This window comes from Lacerta agilis, chromosome 1 (assembly GCF_009819535.1).
Source record: "Lacerta agilis isolate rLacAgi1 chromosome 1, rLacAgi1.pri, whole genome shotgun sequence".
Taxonomy (NCBI): Eukaryota; Metazoa; Chordata; class Lepidosauria; order Squamata; family Lacertidae; genus Lacerta; species Lacerta agilis.
In genome coordinates, this window is record NC_046312.1 from 81,315,432 (window position 1) to 81,335,728 (window position 20,297).

Consider the following 20,297-nt stretch of genomic DNA (forward strand, 5'->3'; position numbering starts at 1 on the left):
ATTTGGGCGCATGTCGGGCATGGAAAATCTTTGCCGCAGGCCAGGGCAAAAATCTATATGGTCGCAGAATCTGGTGCTTCTGCTCACACCTGAAACTTAACACACAGGGAAAATGAACTATTCCAACTCAGCATACATACCTAGGACAATACCAGTTTGCCAGCATGAAGAAAACTGAAGAAAACTGTTCTTGTGGAAACTTTAAGAGAGTAGAACTCTGACCATTCCTTAGCCCTCTGGCTGGGATTAACTACATATTGTACAGTGGTACCTCGGGTTACATACACTTCAGGTTACATACTCCGCTAACCCAGAAATAACATTTCAGGTTAAGAACTTTGCTTCAGGATAAGAACAGAAATCGTGCTCTGGCGACGCAGCGGCATGTCCCATTAGCTAAAGTGGTGCTTCAGGTTAAAAACAGTTTCAGGTTAAGAACGGACCTCCGGAACAAATTAAGTACGTAACCAGAGGTACCACTGGGTTTTTTAAAATATGTATTCTTCTCTCTAGCCTACGGTGCACACACAAGAACTTACTTATTTTAGGTCTTTTATCTCCCAAATTTGTACCCGTCAGAAAAGCAAAGGACAGTCTATTGGTCTTGAGAATGTCTGCTCCTGAATTTTAATCTTGAATATTTTCAGAAGGGTAGCCACGTCAGTCTCTTGCAGCAAAAGCAATCAGGAGTCTTGTAGCGCTTTAAATACTGTACTAATTTTTTCTTTAGCCTTCAAGGAGTCACAGGCTCCTTTGTCTTGCAGACCTTTAGGATGTCCTTGAGAGACCAGAGGATGTTAAAATTCTGAGAGAAAAAGGTTGCAAGGAATTATAGTTGTGGCCAATATTTTATGCGGGATGCTACCGGACGTGCTAAGCCTAAGGCAACGGCCGGGTGAAATGGCCCGTTAGGCCTCCGAGCGCTCCTCGATTTGAGCGCCCGCCGCAGCGTATTGCCTGGGGCCGCGCTTGAATCGAAATGGTCTGAAAGACACCCGGCCTGCGCCAAGCGAGCTGCAAGTCTCCCCTGGGCCTCCAGAGGGCGGCCTCGGGCGACTAACTTTCTTCTCTCTGTGTGTGTCTATGTACAAAGCAGGCTTCCCTCGAGGGGCGGCTGTTGCTTTAAGCTGGCCCTGGAGCGAGCAGAGAAGGGAAGCCAGAAGCTGCGCGGCGGGCCCCGGAGGTCCTTTCCCCCTGCGGAGAAACAAAACCACCTACGGGCGGCAACAGCAGCAGCAGGAGGAGGAAGAAGAAGAAGAAGAAGGAGAGCGTGTGCGAGTTTCGGATCCGCTCGGCTCCCGCCTTAAGCGCCCAGCAGTGAATCAGCGCGTCGAGCTCGAGAGCTCCTCGGCTGCGCTTGCCTCGGGCACTTGCGCGACGCTGCTTCTCCGCCTTGGATCGCAATCAGAGGAAGAAGAAAAGCGCTGACAGATAAAGGCAGCAAGCCGCCGCCGCCACAGCAGCCTGCTCCGCCGCCACCACCCCCCACCACCCCTGCGCCGCCGCCGCCGCTCCGCGTTGACAGGCAGCGGGAGCAACAGCAGCGGCCGCGGCAGCCCTCCCTGCACGCGCGCGCGCAACACACACAAGACACACACACACACTCAGGACACACACAGAGACAGCCCGACAGCCCTGGAGGAGGAAGGCAAGCCAGGAGCGGAGGGCAGGGGGGCCAAGCCGCAGCCCAGGAACTAAGGAAGGGCCGCCGCTTCTTTGCATGGGCATCATGTGGGTTTGTTTGTAAGAGGGGTTGGGGGGCCAGATCCCCTCTCTTCGCCTCCCCCCACCCCTCGCTCTCCCTCCCCTCCCCCTAGCACAGGCGGCCACACACACGCACACACACACCGACCAGGAGGCGGCGGCGGCGGCGAGGGAGCCGCAGAGGCCGCTGGAATAATAAGAGAATTGATTGTGAAAAAGGAAAGCAGAAGAAATAATTTCCTGGCAAGATGGCCGACTTGGAGGCTGTGCTCGCCGATGTGAGCTACTTGATGGCTATGGAGAAAAGTAAATCCACTCCGGCAGCCCGGGCCAGCAAGAAGATCGTGCTACCTGAGCCGAGGTGAGCCCGGCAAGGGGGGGCGGGCGGAGGGGGCAGGTGCGTCGCCGGGGCCCCGCGCGAGGCGCGCCTGGTTTAGGATGGGCGCTGTGTGTTTGTGAACGCGAGCGAGCGAACGCATAAATGTGTCTGTATAAGACTGAGCTTCGCTCTTTTGAAATGCACGGAGCCAACTTTCCCTTGGCCCAAGCAGCAGGGGACCGTGAACTACCCCGTCCATATAGCGGGGTGGAGTGGGGTGGAAAGAGGGCTCGCTAAAGCAGCGTCTTTCCGTGTACGTGGTTGTGTTGATATAGTGTGGGCATGATGATGGATTGTCAGGGTGTCCTGTCTCTGTTTCCTGATTCTTCATTCGGCTGCTCAGATCCTTGGAGATCATTCCCCCAGCACCTCTTACAGTAGCAAACCCCCTCCTTCTCTGTCCTTCCCAACCTACACGTCACAATTCCACCCACCCCAACACAAACACACATAGTGATTCTCTCTGTGTATGTGTAATATGCAGTTGTGTTAACCACAGCAGAAAAGCAGGCTAGTAAATCAGGCTGCCTATATAGTGCTTTTTTCGGAGCCGTCCAGCAACTGTGCTGCTGGGTGTTATGAGGAGCATACAGATTGGCTCTGGCAGTGCCTGGGGTCAGCCTCATGATGCCCTAACCACTGTCTTCTGTTTGGGGTGGGTGGTTTCTTTGTTTTTGTTTTTGAAAATCTCTGTGTACGGACTTGTGCACTCCAGCGCTGTGTCTTGGTAGTGTGCTGGTAGATAGCACCCAGGCCTTTGCCCACCTTGCAGCTGCCCTGAGCTCAAGCAGGAACTGGGGCTGCACAAACAACGTTGCAAGCGTGCACAAATGCAGCGCAAGGTCACCACCGTGCAGATAAGGGGAAATGTGTTAGGCAGGGGCTCTGCTTCATGTAAGGGCATTTTCTTGCTGGGAGACACAAGTGGAAGCATTAAGTCAAAAAAATCTGACTGGTCATCCAGGTGGGTCAAAGGTGTTATGGTTTCGGTCAACCAACCCTTAACTCTGCTTCCTGGCAGCAGTTACCAAGGGCAACAGGGTGGGGCCTGACAAGCATCCTGCACCTTCAGCACATGGGCAAATGCAGGCCTTCCTCGCTCTCCCTTCTTCCCTTCCACCTCCCATGTGACATTTTGCTTACCCTACCCTTCCCTGTTCTTGCCAATAACCTTGGGTTGTCCCCATTGTAGGAGAAGTCTGTTCAAGCAGAACTGCTCCCCTGCCACTGAAGGCAGGACGGAGGGTCTCTGAGAAAGCTCCAAAGGGCCCCTTTCCGCAAGAAATGGCAAGCGGCCCTTTCAGAGGATGATGCAGATGTGTTACCATGGCAATGCCTGAAAGCCCCAGCAGCCTCTGTGCTCTTTTCCCCCCACACGGTTGCTGGTTTCGGTATGGAAGTACTCACATGGGAACTTTGAGTGAAGTTCCATAGCCTTTGGAGGAAATAATTTTGGGATGTGTAGTGACGGTCCAGAGAGCAGCCTCTTCACTTGCATCACATCTCAGCTAATAGTTGCTCACTGGCAACCCCCTGCCTGCCTGAGTCACATCCCTGAGTCCAGTTTAAGAGAACTATCTTGGGGTGGCAGAATTTAAGCCATTGTTTGCCCTTCTGCCCCTCCCTCATCTCTTTCTGCACCACTTGTGATGACAGTGTAACTGCTGCTGCCTTCTCCTTTCTTCTTCCTCAAAGTACACCAGGAAGGCCTTCAGTTCTCCCAGCTCAATAGCCATCTATTTGGGAGGCAGGAGAGGGAGTAGGGGAGCAAAAGACAATCTTGACAATATATCTACATATAGGAGGTACTTGTGAGATTTGGCTTTTAGGAAATAGAGCATTTTATTTGTTAAAAAGTAGGGGAGAACTAAGGGGTCAGATTGCCAATTAGGGAAGAACATTAAGGATTAAGAGGCGTACATGGAGGTCTTGCCATGATCACGGCACAGGGGTCTTATTGATAGCTTACTGATAGGCAGAAATAAGGTAGCTGGAATGGTAAGGAAAGCATGGGGAGGAGTGTCAAGGATATGTACAGAATTGCATTTCTTTGGATTCAAGACATCTGCTGAAAACAATCATTGGAGACTGCTTCTTCCCATTAGCTAGGGAGGATCAGATACATTTCTTCTGCACATCTCACTGTGGGAACTTTGCTGGGGGACTTCTAAAGTGTGGCCCTGTAAATTTTGTCCGGGAAGCTAATTTGGAGCAGGAGGAGAACAGGGTAATTCCAGAACAGGTTAATTCAGTCAGAAGCTGAAGAAATTCTTAGTTCCCCTAATCTGAATGCGTAATAACATGTAGACCTTTTGGTACAGCCCAACAGAAATCACGTGGAGGAGGAAACTGGGTTTGGGTGATGAGCAGAGTGTGTGTTTTACATTAAAATATGCAAGTCAATGTATTTGCATATTTATTTTTTGCATAATTTGCTCGGTTCCTAGCAGTCATGGGAGTCGGTGTAGGGAAGCAGTGCAGGGCACAGAATCCCCACCTCTTGACCATTAGAAATTCGACTCATCCTCCCTCTGGCCTTGCACACATATACTGTTGTAGATCAAAAAGACAAGAAACTTGCTTCTTCTTTTTTAATGAAAAACAAGATTTGGGTTCCCAAGTATAATTTATTTCCTTGCCTTGCATGATATCGTCTTGGCACCGCATACATAGTCCTGTTCACAAATCACATTACCTTGCTTCTCAGAGACAGAGCATTTACTCTCAGACGCTCCATAGGAAGGTGAGACTTAACAGAAACCACAAGCAGTGTGGCCCTAGCATACACTATCTTTCATCATTGTTGCTTTGCTGGCGGTTGACCTAACAGCTTCCGTGTGTGTGTCTGTCTTGAAACATAAGGGACATACAGATCACACCCTTGGAACCTAGGTGGTGCCTTCATTTTTTCTCATGGGCTATCTATTGGAATTGAGACAAAAATGCAGATACATCCTCAGGAAGTTGTCCAGGATTGGAACAATAGAAGGATGGAGATTCTAGAGCAGTGGTGAGGAACTTAGTGCCCCCCAGATGTTGATGTACTCCAAATCCCATCAGTTCCAGCTGGCACAGCCAATGGTCTGGGAGTTGTAGTCCAGCAACATCTGGAGGAGCACACCACCCCATCCCTGTTGTAAAGAGAGGAACATCAGCAGAATTGCCAAGGGTGCTGTTGGGCACTTAAAGAATTTGAGGCAAAACCCATGACCCAAATCTCCATAGCATTTGCATTGGCTAGTTTTTATGTACAGTACTGGTATTTAAGATGGTGGGTTTCTGATGCTTATCAGCATTTGCATTTTGCAGTGTGTACAGCAAGTCAGTAAAAAGGGGGGGGTGAATTTTTTAAAAGCAAGAAAAGGGCAGGAGATGCAGACCAAGTGCAAACCTGGGTTTTGCCACCCCTCCACATCTAGAACAGCACCCCTGAAAGTTGCTGAAGGGGCTGCATCCTTGTTCATTACTGCAAAAGCAGGAACATTCTGTTACATCTGTTACATTAATTTATGGCATTTATATGCCACTTCATCATTAGCATTTCTAGGAGGCGTACATAAAAATAAACCATACAGAGAATAAAACAGTAAAAAAATCACCATAAAACCAAACATAAATCCAAACCCTACCTTAAAATGCTTGCTGAAATAAGAAAGTCTGTGTCACATGCCTGAAGTCCAGCAATTTGTGTATTACCTGTCCTGTACTATGTAGTTCAGAGGCAGCATTTTATCTTCACAACCAGCCTTTGGAGGTAGATTAAATTTGAGATACAGCGACTTGCCCAGAGAGCTATCTGATGAGATTTAAATCTCTGCTTTCCACCAACCAAGCTCACAGTGGCAGGGTACTGGAGACATGATCCTGAAGATCTGGAGGACTCTGTCTACTCCCTCCTGGAATGTCTTTTGTAGATTCTACACCAGGGTCAGCAACCTTTTTCAACCGGTCCACTGTCCCTCAGACCATGTGGTGGGCCGGGACTATATTTTGAAAAAAAATATGAACGAATTCCTATGCCCCACAAATAACCCAGAGATGCATTTTAAATAAAAACACACATTCTACTCATGTAAAAACCCCAGGCATGCCCCACAAATAACCCAGAGATGCATTTTAAATAAAAGGACACATTCTACTCATGTAAAAACATGCTGATTCCCGGACTGTCCGTGGGCCGGATTGAGAAGGCGATTGGGCTGCATCCAGCCCACGGGCCTTAGGTTGCCTACCCCTGTTCTACACAGACATTCCAAGAGGGAGTGGAGGTAATGAAACTCAGAACTGCTGCCCATTAGACCGACTTCGAGATCTTGGGGGAATAAGATGTCTAAGGTTTTGCTTATTACATTGCGTCATACTTCTCTCCAAAGGAGCTGAGGGCCGCACACATTGTATGTGGGATAGTTTAGGTTGTGTGCGTGTTTGACTAACCACCGCCACTCTTCGATCTTCATGCCAAAGTGGAGAGTTGAGCTGAGGTTGCTCAGGGGTTGCTAATCTGTCACTCTCCACACATTGTTGGATTCCCATTGGCCCTAGCCAGCATGGCCAATGGCCTGGGGGTGTTGACAGTTGTACTCCATCCACAACTGGAGGACCACAGGTCGTCCGTCCCCCCAATTCCTCTTCCATATCATGCAGAGCAGAATTGTGGGACAGGGAAAGGAGGCCTCCCACAACCCCTATTATGGAGCACCCTGACTTTAAATCACTCCCACTGGTTTTCTCCGATAGGCTCCAACACACTAAACTTCGTGCCCGAGCAACCTCCTCGCTGGTGCAGCCTCTCATGTCCCTCCTCCTGCCAAAGTCAAGGCCCAGCTTCGAAGAAGAGCTGTCTCTCTGGTTTGTCTGCCAGGAAATGACGTCACTTTTGGTCGCAATAGGTTCTTTGGGTCTGCTGCAAAGTAAGAAACTGCAGCAGCACATAGGAGGAGAATCAGGGTGACCTGTGTCCTGCTGACCTGCCACGGCACCCACTGCAAGCTCTGCCTTTTTGTGCAGGTTTTATAGCGGAGTTGGAATGTGTCAGAGCCAAGGTGGTTGTGGCATTTGTGAGAAGGGAGAATTCAGCTTTGGTAAAAGGGCAGGGGATTAAAAGGGGGGACGGGACGGAAAGGAAGTTTCTCCTTTGCTGGTTGCTGCACTACAGTGTTGTTTTTCCTGTTAAGGGAACCAAACTGTTTTTTTTCTGTGCATTCATTTCCTTTTTCTGTGATTGGATATGAAGCCAGTCAGTGTTCCCTGAAGTCAGGCTCTCTCTAGCCTGACAATCTACAAGAGCATAAAGAAAAAAATAATAATAAACCAGCTCAGATGCCCAGGGATACTAGCAGGCAACTTCCCACTTCCTCCCCAATGGCCTTTAAGCGAACAAGAGCATTGTCAACAGCTGGCTGATTATTTATAGTACTAACTGCCTCTCATTAAGTCTCTGTGCAAGAGGAACTCAAGGGAGCTGACATTCTCCATAGGCCTTCCTGGTTGTTAACTAATGCTCTCTTTTTTCCTAAGGGGGAAAACTGAGGCAGGAAAAATGAGGGCACTAGGACCAGTTCTCTCAGACCTTATCTGACCGAGGTTAACTTCAGTGACTGAATTTTTGGAATCCGTCTTGTAAACAACACAAAATTTACAAGCTCGGGATTGTTTCCCCACCCCCCACCCCTCTGCAGACTGAAATGCACATACAGGCTTGTGGCTTAAACCATTTTTTTAAACCTTCCTTTCCTGGTTGCCTAGAACAGATGCTTGTTAGCCACAAGTGACCACGCTAGTTGCTTTTTAGAAGCCTGGCCTATATAGCTGTGCTGCTTTTCCATGGAGCAAAGGTAGCCAACCTAGTGCCCTCCAGACTGTGATCAGGCTACAAGTCCCATCATTTGTGGCCATTCTGGCTGGGGCTGGTGGGAGTTGGAGTCAGGCAACTTCCAGAGGGGATGATGTTGAGCGACTTGGTTTGATGCTATGAGTCCCAAGTTCAAGTCTCCGCTTAGCTGCTGCTATAAAAAGGAATGACTTGCCTACCTTACCAGGACACTGTGAGAATAACCAGATAATGAGTGTGAATTCCTTTTCTACACAAGGCATTTTATGTAATGATATTAATGCTATCATTCAACTGGACCTGCCCCCTGGAGATGGTTGTTATGGAGATGCTTGAGACACATTATCCCAGGCCCATAACAGCAGCAGGCACCAGAAACACAGCCATCCATCATCCTTCCAAGACGCTTCTGTCTCGGTCATGGGGATCTCTCCCCCCCGTCCCCCATGGCTTACTAGTTTCAGGAGCAGGAGTTTGTTGGGGGGGGGGGGAGAGACACATTCAGTCTAAATGGTAAAAGTAGGTCCTGTTTCTCAGCTCCCTGATATTTACTGCGCAGAATCCAAGGGAAAAAATCTGCCCTTCACAATGGGAAAGTGTCTCTTCAGCCCAATCACACTCTCCCCTTCAGAGGCACCCCTTACATCAAGCTCCCATAGCTCCTATAATACGACTGTTCCCCAGAAACCCCATTCAGAGCCAGCCCAGCAACCCATTTAATCCATGGACTGCAACAGCACCAGCTATGGTTGTTCCTACTGCAGACCACATTGGGCACCTTTCCATTGCCATTCAGGGAAGATGCAGTGGCCTCTCTAGGTTAAGCATCCAGATCTCTTTGTCCTCCATTCAGATATTTAAAAGGTACCCGGATGAAGGGCTGTTTATTCAGTCAGCACACTCAAGCAATGTCACACACACACCCCCGCCACACACACGGTTCTCTCTCCTCCCCCCCGCACTGCAGATGATAACACTTCCAGGCGGGCCGGGAGGGAGTTGTGTGTCTGAATAATGTTCCACATGTAAAACTAGAAAAGCAGTGTGCATGTCAGGGTGAAAGGATGCAGTCTTATTGGGCTCGGTTTTCTCTGACGAGTTTTTCATTCCCATCTGGGAGCATTCAAAATGTCACCCCACCCCCACCCTCTCACCTGCAGCCTGAAATGGAATAGTCCAAGATAGCCTTCCCCGGCCTATACAAAGTGGAGGGGCTGCATAATGCTTTCTGTAGTTGGGGGGGGGGGTTCTGTGGGGAAAGAGTGGGCAGGTTAAGCAGTGATTCCAGTTCTCTAAACCTTCTCTTCTTCCCAAGGTTACTTTTTCATAAGAAAGGAGGGGGGACCTGTGACCCTCCAGACCCTGGGGTCCAAACTCCCGTCATCTCTGTCCTTTGGCCATGCTGGTTGAGGATGATGGGAGTTTGCAAGTCCAGCATCACCTGGAGGGCAACAGGTTGAGGAATGCTAGTCTAAGGAAAGCTTTGCCAATTGATTGATTCAGTGTTTCTCAGACTTGGGGCCTCAGCCATTATTGGACTACAGCTCCCATCATCCCTGACCACTGGTCCTGCTAGCTAGGGATGATGGAAGTTGTAGTCCAGCAGCAGCTGCGGACCCAAGTGTGAGAAACACTGCATTAATTTGTCCTGCCTGACTTACCAAGTATCTCGTGCAAGTGGTGCAAACTGTCACAGAATGTTGGTGCCACAGTCACAGCATTTTCACCCTTATAGTGCCACCCGCACTGCTTCTCATTCATTCCAACCTGCAGTGAGGATCTGTACAGTCAGTATGTGGATTGTGGGTGTTGGGAATGCTGACTCAATACACTTGTCAAGCGATACGGTAATCTGCATCTTCCATCATCTGACAAGTACTTCTTACACAAGCTTCCATCTCGAAATGTACCCGTGCTGCAAATTGAAGCATGCTTTCTAGGGAGCAAACCCCCTTGAAGTCAATGGGACTTCTTCCTTCCAGGTGAACATGGTCAGGAGAAAATGGTTGAAAGTGATTTGGTGGCATTTCCAAATAAATGCATTTAGGATTAGAATTTCTGCCCCCGTTGTCAGAGGCAGTGTGCCTGGAATCCCACGTGGAAAAAATGCTCTTGTGCTCAGGACCTTCTTGAGGTGTTCCTACTGGCATCTGGCTGGCCACTGTGACAACAGAATACTGGGCTGGAGGGAGGCTGTTGCCCTTACCCTGCAATGGCCCTCATACTCAGGAGCTAAAATTTTCTCTGTAGAAGGGCTATGTGTGCTGCTTCACCAGCTAAATATCCACCTGGAGAAGCCAGGTCATCGCCCAGCTCTGAAAGATGGCACACAACTCCAAAAGAGAGTTCCAGTTCTTTGTAATACATTAACCCAGCATGAACCCCTGTCTCACGACCAGACCGCCTGTAGCATTTTCCAGGTTGCCAGCTACCAGGTCTTGCCAACTCATCTTTGAGATTAGTCATTGTACTTTGGGACCTTGGAATTTCAGGTTCATTTTCAACCCAAAAGGTGCTCTTTCCTAATTATTTGCCTGGCATTCACTCTTTCTCTCTCTCTCTCTCTCTTGGTCATTTTTTAAAATTAACCACCCAGAAGGACAAAACAAACACAGCGTCTAACAAAACAGAATGTATTCAGAACAATGCTTCCAAGATCCAATGTATAATTTCCTCTGCTTCTCTAGCCAGGAGCCTGTCCATCCACACTCAGACAACCATCCCCCTGTCCCTCCCGCTTTTTGATGAACCTGCATTTTCTGTTTAGACTTTTAAATTGGCTTCTCTTCCAAATTGCCCAGATGCAGATGCCATTCTAAGAACACCAGCTCTTCTTTAAGACAAGAAACAAACCTCTGTTCGTTCACCTGCTAGAATGACTGGCTGCCTTTGTAATCTTCCTGTACCTGGCTCCACTGAGCCCCAGATAAAAACACAGTCTCCTTTAAACAGCTGGTTGGTCTTAATTCATGAATGAAATGTGGGCTATCCAGTGCTGGATCCTTACTGACCCAAAATCTCTTGAGATAAGTGTCTTTTATCTGAAGGCTTCCTCTGATAATAATTGAGGGGTTGCAGCAAAAACAACAAAGGGTATTGCACCACCTTAAATACCATACTACATTTGCTATCCTTTAAGGTACTACAAAACAGCTCATATAATAAGACTTTCCCCCTCTCCACCCCCCACACTTTCTAAACATGTTCTTGGTTCCTCCCCCGACCCTCCAGAGCAGATTTAGAGGGTGCAGCGGGAAGAGAGGAGGGGGAAGTCCTGCTGTACGAGTGGACCTCATTCTGCACATGCAACAGCTTAGCTGGATCCTGCCCTTGTTGTTGTTTTCAGGGCAGGGGTGGCAAACCTTTGTCCCTCCGCATGTGGTTGGACTCCTGTCAGGCCCAGACAGCGTAGCCAGCGGTCAAGGATGATGGGAACTGGAGTCCAGCAGCATATGGAGGGCCACAATCTCCCCCCACCCCCCGCTTTGAGGGAATAGGCCGAGCTGAGAAGCTTCACCCGTTAACTTCCCTTACGTGCCTTTTCTCTTGGCAGTATCCGCAGTGTTATGCAGAAATACTTGGAAGACCGGGGTGAGGTGACCTTTGACAAGATATTTTCTCAGAAGATTGGTGAGTAGCAGAGCCTCTGCAGGGGTCATGAGTTCAGGCAAGACCAGCTTGCCTGTGCTCCGGTTAGCCAGGAGTCAGCGCCAGTGAGAGGAAATGGGGGGGGGGGCAGAAGGAGGGTCTCCTTTTTAAAAGGGCTGTGGTGGGATTGGCTGTCTGCGGAGTTGTGATGAAAGCTGCTTGCTGCATACTCAGTCTCGTCCTTCCCCTTAGGAATCCAGCTTCTGGCCCGAAAAGCGCTGCTGTGCTTTTGCCGCAGGGGCAGAGGCTGCAGGTGCAGCTTCTTTTGTCATTGCTCCTTCGCTGGAGTTGGGGAACGTTTGCCTCCTGAACTTGTACTTACCGTCCAGCCCTTGCAAAGGCCACTTGCCCACCTTCTTCGTTCAGATCAGGAGTTAACAAGTCTTCTCCTCCTCTAGGGCAGCCCAATGCAAAGAAAGTCAGTGACACTGTATCTATTAATGAGGATTTGGGGGGGGGCAGCGCATAGCTCTACAGTGGTGGCGGAAGCTGTGGGCGGGTCATTTTGTTCTTGCTAGTTGCTCAAAAAATGGGAGTCAGAACCCCTGAGGATCTACTGCAGGTCACCCAGAGATCTCCCAGCAGATTGTAATCTACTGTCTCTCCCTGCCCCACCCCCACCCCGCCTTGTTCTCAGGCCTGAGCTGCGATCTGTACAAATGAATTGGGGAAGGGGGTATTGCTGAGGTCGATGAGGAAATTCTGCTTCCTCTTGTGCGGCCTGCAACGGTTCCCCGTTCCATCTTCCATTAGTTGTTTGCAGGACAATTGCTTCACTTGAGGGATATTGGAAGAGAAGAGGGTTCAAAGCTTCTGGACTGGCTCACTTGTGAGAATGTTCTGCCTCCAGGAAGGGGGGGGGGAGCTGCAGACCTTGAGATTGAATGTGGCCCTGTAGGCCCATCTTTCTGGCCCTCAGGCTTCTTCCTAGGCCACACTATATCGCTAGGCCACACCCTCACAGGCCCTGCTCCCCGGCCCCCAATGCCTCTCTTGAGTGCCTGGATGAAGAAGTGTAATTACTCCAGCAGAGAATCTGGACCTGGTGGAATTCCCCTTCCATGAAGCTCTTAAAGAAGTCTTTTAGAAAGTAAAAGTGTCAGTTTTTTCTGGCAAGGCTCCTGCCCTGTTAGCAATGGTGTGAGAAGTAAAAATGCAGCTTGTGTAGCTTTTTCTCCCTCACAGATTGAAATGTACAGGTTGGTGGGGAGAGGGGACAACAACACACTTTCGCTGCTGAATTTCTGCCTGTCATCTTGCTGAAGGCACAGAAGCCTGACAGAAGGAAGGAAAATAAAATTCCACACCCTGCCACTTAACTCCTTTAAAAAAAACAAAAAAAAACAGAATACTCTAGAACAGTGGTTCCCAATTAGCTAATTACTGAGGGCCCCATATTTTTCAAAAGCCAAGGCCCAGACCCCCTATTTTTGAAAAATTTGATGACTCCATGGTAGTTACCTCTGCAAAGCAATTTTTTTGAACAAAGTGTGGGGTAGCCCCTAATAAGCAAAGGACTTTAGGTATACAGTAATTTTTAAAACAGATTTTAAAATTGGTGGTATTACCATGCAAAAATGACCAAAAAATAGTTGGGGTGGGGAAGCAAGGGATGGGCCGCAGACCCCCTGGGTGCGTTCCACGAACCCCCAGGGATTCCTGGACCCCGAATTGGGAACCACTGCTCAAGAGGCACTGATGAGGAATAGATGCATGCAGGTTGTGGTACATCTGGATAAATTAGGAGGATTGCACAGGTTAGGAAGGGCTGTGTGACTGCTGGCTTGGGACAGGCTGGGTGATGCTGGGCTGTTGTTGTCCATACTGAGCCCCGGAGGCATCTGCTTGCAAGGCTGTTTCTCCTTTTCAGTTACTACACCCCGCCCCAACAGGAAACACTCTTGCTTCCTCCCACACCCACAGCCACTTGTGGTTTCCTCATAATATCTCCCGCTTTCATCCCCTCTCTGCTCCCACCCCTCCTGGCTCTCCCTCTGCTCCTGTCTCCCCTGCTGCCTTCCCCACAGCCTCTTGCCTCTGCCTCTCACCTGGGGATGGCGCACAAGTAGGTTGGGGAAGCAGGTTTAGCACCAAGGAGCCGTTTAGCCACAAGCTGACGTGTGGATATTGATCCGTGTGCCCCTCCGCTGCGTGAGGGGGGGTGGGAGCAGAGTTGAGGCGGAAACTGGTGCGCAGTATGCTTGAGAAATCTTCTCCAGGTGTGGGGATTGCCACCCTCCAACTGCCCCTTTTCAGTTAGCTGAGGGAACCTGCATCTCTGCAGGTGTTATTGCTGTCCCAGCTCCCATCAGCCCCAGCCAGGGTGGCTAATGGTCAGGGGTCATGGAGTTTGCAGCCAAGAACACCCAGAGGCAGACAGGTTATCCACCCCCTGCTATATCTGGTACGAATGAGACTCATGTCTGCTTTGAATATATATTGAAGGTTACTGAAGGGGCCGCTTCACCCTGTATAAAATTTGCAAGGAATTTGCACACAGGCACAGTTCCGTGTAGCTTCAGTTACGCATGCAGAGGGAAGCTCTTCTCGGTTGCTTATTATGAGTGACACGTAGGTCTCCTTCATGTTCCTATATGGAAGTGCCTTCGGTTTGGGGACTTCTCTAACATGCAACTCAGACATGAGTTATGGCTAGCTTTCCCAGGGGGACCACGTGACTTAAGGCAAGCATGCGCAAAACAGTTATATATTTTTTATTTTAAAAAGTTACCCTGCTCCCGTGCATTTAACAGCAGCCTGACATGTAGAAATTAAGAATGTAAACCCTTCTGAACTTTGTGGGGCTTACTTCTGAGTAGGCATGCATGGGATTGCACTGGGAATGGTGGGAGAAGCTTCTCCTGTGTAAACCTACTGGGCATATTGCAACTCCCAGGGATATTGAACGTAGCTTATGAAACTGAAATGGTTATGCTTTTTTTTTTTGTAATATGAAAAGATTGAGATGTGCGTTCTTAGAAATATCAAAATCCCAGCTTGTTTTCTAGAAGTTTTCTGTAAAAAATAAATTGGATGACCATACCTGCTAGTTTTGAACAAAGAAAGACTCTTTGTCTCTGACAGTGGTGTAATGGGCAGAAATCACCAGGTGAAGATTTGTTTGGTATTAAGATGCATGACGTTAAAAGTTTCAGAATTGTTGATTTCTTTCTCTTATATTTGCTGTTAAAATCACAAGGCCCTTGTCCATAAAAAACAGGATTTGGTATTAATGGGCACTGGTATAGACGACTTTAAAAAAGCCAACTTTGATAAATTTGCATAGATCTTTTGACTAGCTATTCACCATGATAGAAGAATGAAACCTCTATATTTGGAGTCAGTGTACTAAGTTTGGGGAATGTTTTTGGACTACAACTCCCATCATTCCCGATCGTTGGCCATGGTGGCTTGGTCTGATGGGAAATGATGTCCCACAACATACAGAGGGGCCAGAGGTTCCCTATCCTAGCAATATACCTGTGAACATATACAATGGATTTCTTTTCCCACTATTGCTGATTAGTCAGGGATGGAATGCAGGGCCCTGGCTTTCTAAGGGTGCTAATTCAGGTGGGACCAACTGGCTGGCTTAGAAAAAGGGAAGCAGGGGCACACCTGGTCGTTGCAGCTGACAGTTGTGTGTTTTTCTTAGGTTTCCTGCTGTTCCGAGACTTCTGCCTAAATCAGGTGGAGGAAGCCAAACCACTGGTGGAATTCTATGAAGAGGTGAGGCCCTGATTGTGTGTTGAGGGTGGTGGGAGAAAATGCTCTATTTCCTTCCGTGCCGTCAAACCACAATTTCCTTCCTTGGCCTGGCATACAGGCTCCCCTCTGACATTGGTTTCCAAACTTGTCTTGAGCTGAGGAGTTGACTTTTCGAAGACCTGTTCAGAGGCCCCTTCAGGCCTTTTGACCCTCCTATCAAAAAGCATATCTGAATTCTTGTTCACAGCAGCATGACTGGAAGCGATCGGGGGAAAGGACCGGGGGGGGGGGACAGAAGGCAAGGCTACTGCATCTCCCAATTCAGGTTGGAAAACAAATATATGGAATCTCTGCATTGCCTCTTCAGGGCAGAGTGTGGTAGTTTCATTTTGCCAGGGGTGGGATGGGGTGTGGTGGTTATCTGGGGAACTTAAAAGCTTAAAAATGGGCAAAATATTTTATTAGAGAAGGCAAGAGCCAGAAAGTTCTGCTGTGCTTTATGTTTTCTTATAGCATTATCCCTTTTATGTGTATGGTTTATGTGGTTTGCCCTCTCATAATTTAAAATAAAACTAGATTTAATGGAGAACAATAATAATGAGGAAAAGAAAAATGCTTGATGTGAGATTTCAGCGCACTGCTTTCCCTGTATCTCAGAGGTCGTCCACAGGGTGCCCTCCAGATTTAGTTGGGCTCCATCTCCAATCCGCCTCAGCTAGCATGGCCAATGGGCAGAGATGATGGGAGTTGTAGTCCAGCAACCTCTGGGAGGGGGGGGGGGCTACAGGTTCCCCAGCCCAGGTGTAAGCTCAGCTTTTGTCTCTTTGACCTTGCATATGCATTCTGTGGCACATTTTGTCAGCTGCCACCCAGCCCCTGTGGAAAATAATTAATGAGGCAACAAGAGATTGCAAGAGCTCTCTCCAAGCACAGCCATTATTTGAGTTTTTCGGGTGCAAAACATGGTTCACATCGACCATGTGTCTGTCTATGCCTTCTGAAGGGCTTACAGAGTCTGTAGTCGGTGGGTAGGTTGCTGAGCCTTGTTACATCTCCCCTTGCCCCATTCTTCATAGATCAAAAAGTATGAGAAGATGGACTCTGAAGAGGATCGAGCTATTAAGAGCCGCCAGATCTTTGACACATACATCATGAAGGAACTCTTGTCCTGTTCTCACGTGAGTGGCCCAAATGCTTGCTGTCACATGAGAGAGTCTGGGAAAAAACCCCTTGGCAAGAAGCCTAATGTTTGCTTTCCAATCCCATTGATCAAGATCCTTTAAAAGATAATACTCCTCAGAATGGAAGGAGCCAGACACCCAGCATTGTCCATTGTCTCGCAGGCTGTGTACTCTCCCTGGCTCAATAAATGTCGCACACAACTCCCTTAGAACTACCTGTCCCAGCTCTTAATCTCCTTTTCACGACCTCACTTTCCTCTACCCTGCATGGGAAATGGCTCTTTCCTGTTCTGGGATGACCTTCCCATTAATGAATTGTAGGCAGCCGTTTAAGGCACCACCTTGTGAAATGCACCAGTGCCTTTGCTTCTCCCATTACAGTGGGAGCAAACAAACCATGGATTCTTCCACCATTAACCGTGGTTTCCCATTTTATCGGAACCAGGAGACCATAGTTAACAGCTTCAGAATAAGCTAGAATATCAAGCCAATTTCAAAACATGGTTTTATATGGGGGGAAGGAGATCACATTTCAGCCCAAGGGCCACATTCCCTAGTGGGTCCAAGGGCTATATGCCAGTTGGTGGGCAGGGCCAGAGGTAAAATGTGGGCAGACTAGATGGCTCTTGGGGGTCTCTTCCAACTCAATAATTCTATTATTCTAGGTTGCTGGGGAACAATGGGTTTAGTGGGAGGTAGGGGCAGTGCATGTGAGCCTTGCAGCATAGCAGGAGGGAGGCCTTCCGGAAGTCCCTGGGGGACATGATGAGAGATGAAACCAAGAAGCCACAGAGTCACACTTATTGGTGTAAAGTGCTGGGCCAACTATGACAGTTTTTGAGGTACGACACTTTTCAAGTTGTGTGAAGAGCAGGCAAACATTGATGCCGCCAGTGCTGCGTGACAAACTGCGAAGAGGAGTGATTCAAAACGAGAACGAAAACGACCTTCATTAAGTGATACTTGGAAACCAAGAAAGTTAACAAAATGTGTACATGGAACAATTTTATTCTGAATGGCCGACAGTCATAATTGTACCGTGTCAGTGGTTCCCCCAGACGGCTTCAAAATTGCTGAGAGTCCTGGTGCATCACTTTTTTTTTGCCAATTGTAGCGATTGTCATGCCTTGTGCTAGATGCTGTATGATTTTTTTAATTGCACTTTTATTGCTGCTTTTATTTCTTGCTTTCTGTTTTGCTCTAGCATTCCATTAACATGATCAGATAAAGGCGTGAAAGAAGGGCAACAGATTATTAATGAATTTATCCGACACAATAAAAAATCCACACCTGAGTGCAGTGGCAGCGTACAGACAGGGGTTCCGGCTGTCCTGTTTCAATTGCCTCCTCCCCTCTCACGTCAGGATTTTCCTGCTCACCTTCATTCCCACGTTTTGACTGTCTCCTCATTTTTTGCTGCTTCCTCTTCCTCTCACTCTTCTCTTTCATGCTGCTAATCCTCTCTACTCTTTTCAAGTGCCTTCTCCTCCCATCACTTATGCTCCTTCCCACTCACCTTTTGGTTGGACCACCAGTTCCTAAGAAGGATGGAACAGCTGCTGAGCCCACCGTTCTTCATAGATGCACGGTGGACTACCTGTTCAAAGCTTGCTGGCCATTGGTGGTCTACTGACCACAGTTTGGGAAACTTTGCTCTATGCATTTAGTTTGAATTGCTTGTTGTTCTTGTTGTTTTTGTTAAAACTGGGGGAAAGCCCCCCCCAAAAAACCTGATAAGTGAAAAGTGTTTGCCAAGCCCAAGAACAACAGGCTTCTTGCATCGGACAAAGGAGATAATTTATTCTGCTTTCCTTACGTTTCCATAACTGTTTTATTTCAGCATTGTATTTCTGCTGACGTAAACAAGCAAGTAACACGGAAATGAGTGCCAGACTTGTGCTATATTCTACTATATTTCTGGAAGCAGCTAGTTAGGGAAACCTTGGGGAAATGGAATAAACTGCTGTGTGAATGCAGCCAGGGCCTTATTTTAATCTGCCCAGGATTTGCCAGCCCTATTCCTGACCCAGCTTGTAAGCCTTTCCCAAGCTCTGTGCCCCAGTCCTGTTGATTTCCTTGTCGCTGGGCTTCTCCGGTGGTCTCAGCATTAGAGCTGGAAGTCAACGCAAGCTTTGTGCCCCAGGCAGGCACTATATCTTGATGGAATGTCTCTTTGGACAGCGATGCATCCAGACTCATTTCCTTTTTCTTGTGTCTTCTCACAGCCCTTCTCCAAGACTGCCACAGAATATGTGCAGAGCCGTCTCAGCAAGAAGCAAGTGCCACCTGACCTGTTCCAGGTAAATCCCTCCCCATCGACTAGACCGGGGTAGTCAACCTTTTTATACCTAACACCCACTAATGCATCTTTCTTGATGGTAAAATTTTCTTACCGCCCACCAGTGCTTGATGGAAGGAGGATTCAGCTTGTGCCGTAGAACCCCCTACCACCCACCTCAAATCCTGAATCGCCCACTAGTGGGCGGTAGGGATCAGGTTGACAACCCCTGGACTAGACCCTGGGGTTCATCCAATCTCGAATCTCATTTGCCCCAAGACTGGATGCACTTGCATAGGTAGACAGGGGCTGATGTAGCATGAACTCTGGCCCATTGCAACCAATTTCTTCCTAGCCTGTACAAGTGTCCCCACAGCAGGGGGGACCTCTTTTCCTATAACATTGCCAAACCCAAAGAAATGCAGGACCCATTTGGGCTGTTTCCTTACAGCACTTGCTGCTGAGGATCTCATGGGGATTTCCACATCACTGAGTCCCGCAGGGGCCATGCAGATGAGAACGGGGACCAGTGGGTGGAAAGCTTTAATGGATAGGTTTTCGGCATTCACTCCTCTCTGCCCACTCTTCTGCCAGCCATACATTGAGGAGATCTGCGCGTGTCTGCGTGGGACTATCTTCCAGAGGTTCATTGAGAGGTGAGTGCTGAGGACTATAGGCTGTCCACACGCAGAACCTGCAGCACCATGTTGCAGCATGGTGTGTTCCTGTTTAAGGCACACTTTTTCCAACATACTCCATTCCATTCCCCTTCCCCATTGTGCATGGCGAAGCTTGAAAGAAGACGGGACAGTGCCTTTGAAGTTTTGCAGATTTTCTTGGAAGTAAGCCCCTTTGAGCACCATGGAACTTCCTTCTGAGCAAAAATGCCTAGAACCAAGCTAAGCAGGAGCGAGTTCTGTAGATGGAAAGAAGGCTCACTTCTTTCCGTCTACAGAATTTGTGACTCTGTATTGTATTTTGGTATTTGTTGGAGGCCGCCCAGAGTGGCTGGGGAGACCCGGCCAGATGGGCGGGGTATAAATAAATTATTATTATTATTATTATTATTATTATTATTATTATTATTATTATTATTATTATTCTGAGTTAAGCCTGCATAGGGTTGTCTTGATGGCAGGATGGAAGTTATATGTATGTGAATGTCCCCTGTATTTTCCCTTTCCCCTCCTTACACCCACTGCTTCCTTTCCATAATACTGGGGTATAGGAGTCTCTGTTAAGGGGGCGGGGGTGTTATTGGATTTGGAAGAGTTCTGGCATGGAGATTTGAGGAGGGATCCTTTGAAAGTGGTGATACCCAGGGTTTGTGTTCCAGTGCCTGTGTGTTCTTTCTCTCACTTCTTCTCCTGTCTGTTCTGTTTCAGTGACAAGTTCACACGCTTCTCTCAGTGGAAGAATGTGGAGCTCAACATCCATGTGAGTGCCTGAGGAGGGAGGGCATTCCTGAGAGTTGCGACGATAAAAAAAGAGCTGTCAAAAGACACTAAGCATGGACCTGCCTGCAGCCACATTGTTGCAGAATGGCAAAGTGTATAGGATTTGCAGAGG

At 48.3% G+C, this 20,297-nt stretch overlaps 1 protein-coding gene across 3 annotated transcripts in view; it reads left to right on the plus strand.

The window, feature by feature from the left end:
- The first annotated feature begins 1,484 nt into the window (after positions 1-1,484).
- GRK2 (G protein-coupled receptor kinase 2) overlaps positions 1,485-20,297 on the plus strand; it is a 38,870-nt gene continuing 20,057 nt past the window's right edge. For 2 of the 3 annotated variants that reach the window (XM_033158963.1, XM_033158968.1), the window contains exons 1-7: positions 1,485-2,065; positions 11,467-11,543; positions 15,217-15,290; positions 16,346-16,447; positions 18,676-18,750; positions 19,323-19,384; positions 20,114-20,165. In XM_033158963.1, the coding sequence (XP_033014854.1) occupies positions 1,953-2,065; positions 11,467-11,543; positions 15,217-15,290; positions 16,346-16,447; positions 18,676-18,750; positions 19,323-19,384; positions 20,114-20,165 (555 nt within the window). In that variant the 5' untranslated portion in view covers positions 1,485-1,952. The remainder of the gene's footprint in view (positions 2,066-11,466; positions 11,544-15,216; positions 15,291-16,345; positions 16,448-18,675; positions 18,751-19,322; positions 19,385-20,113; positions 20,166-20,297) is intronic. The other variant, XM_033158973.1, reaches the window with a different exon arrangement.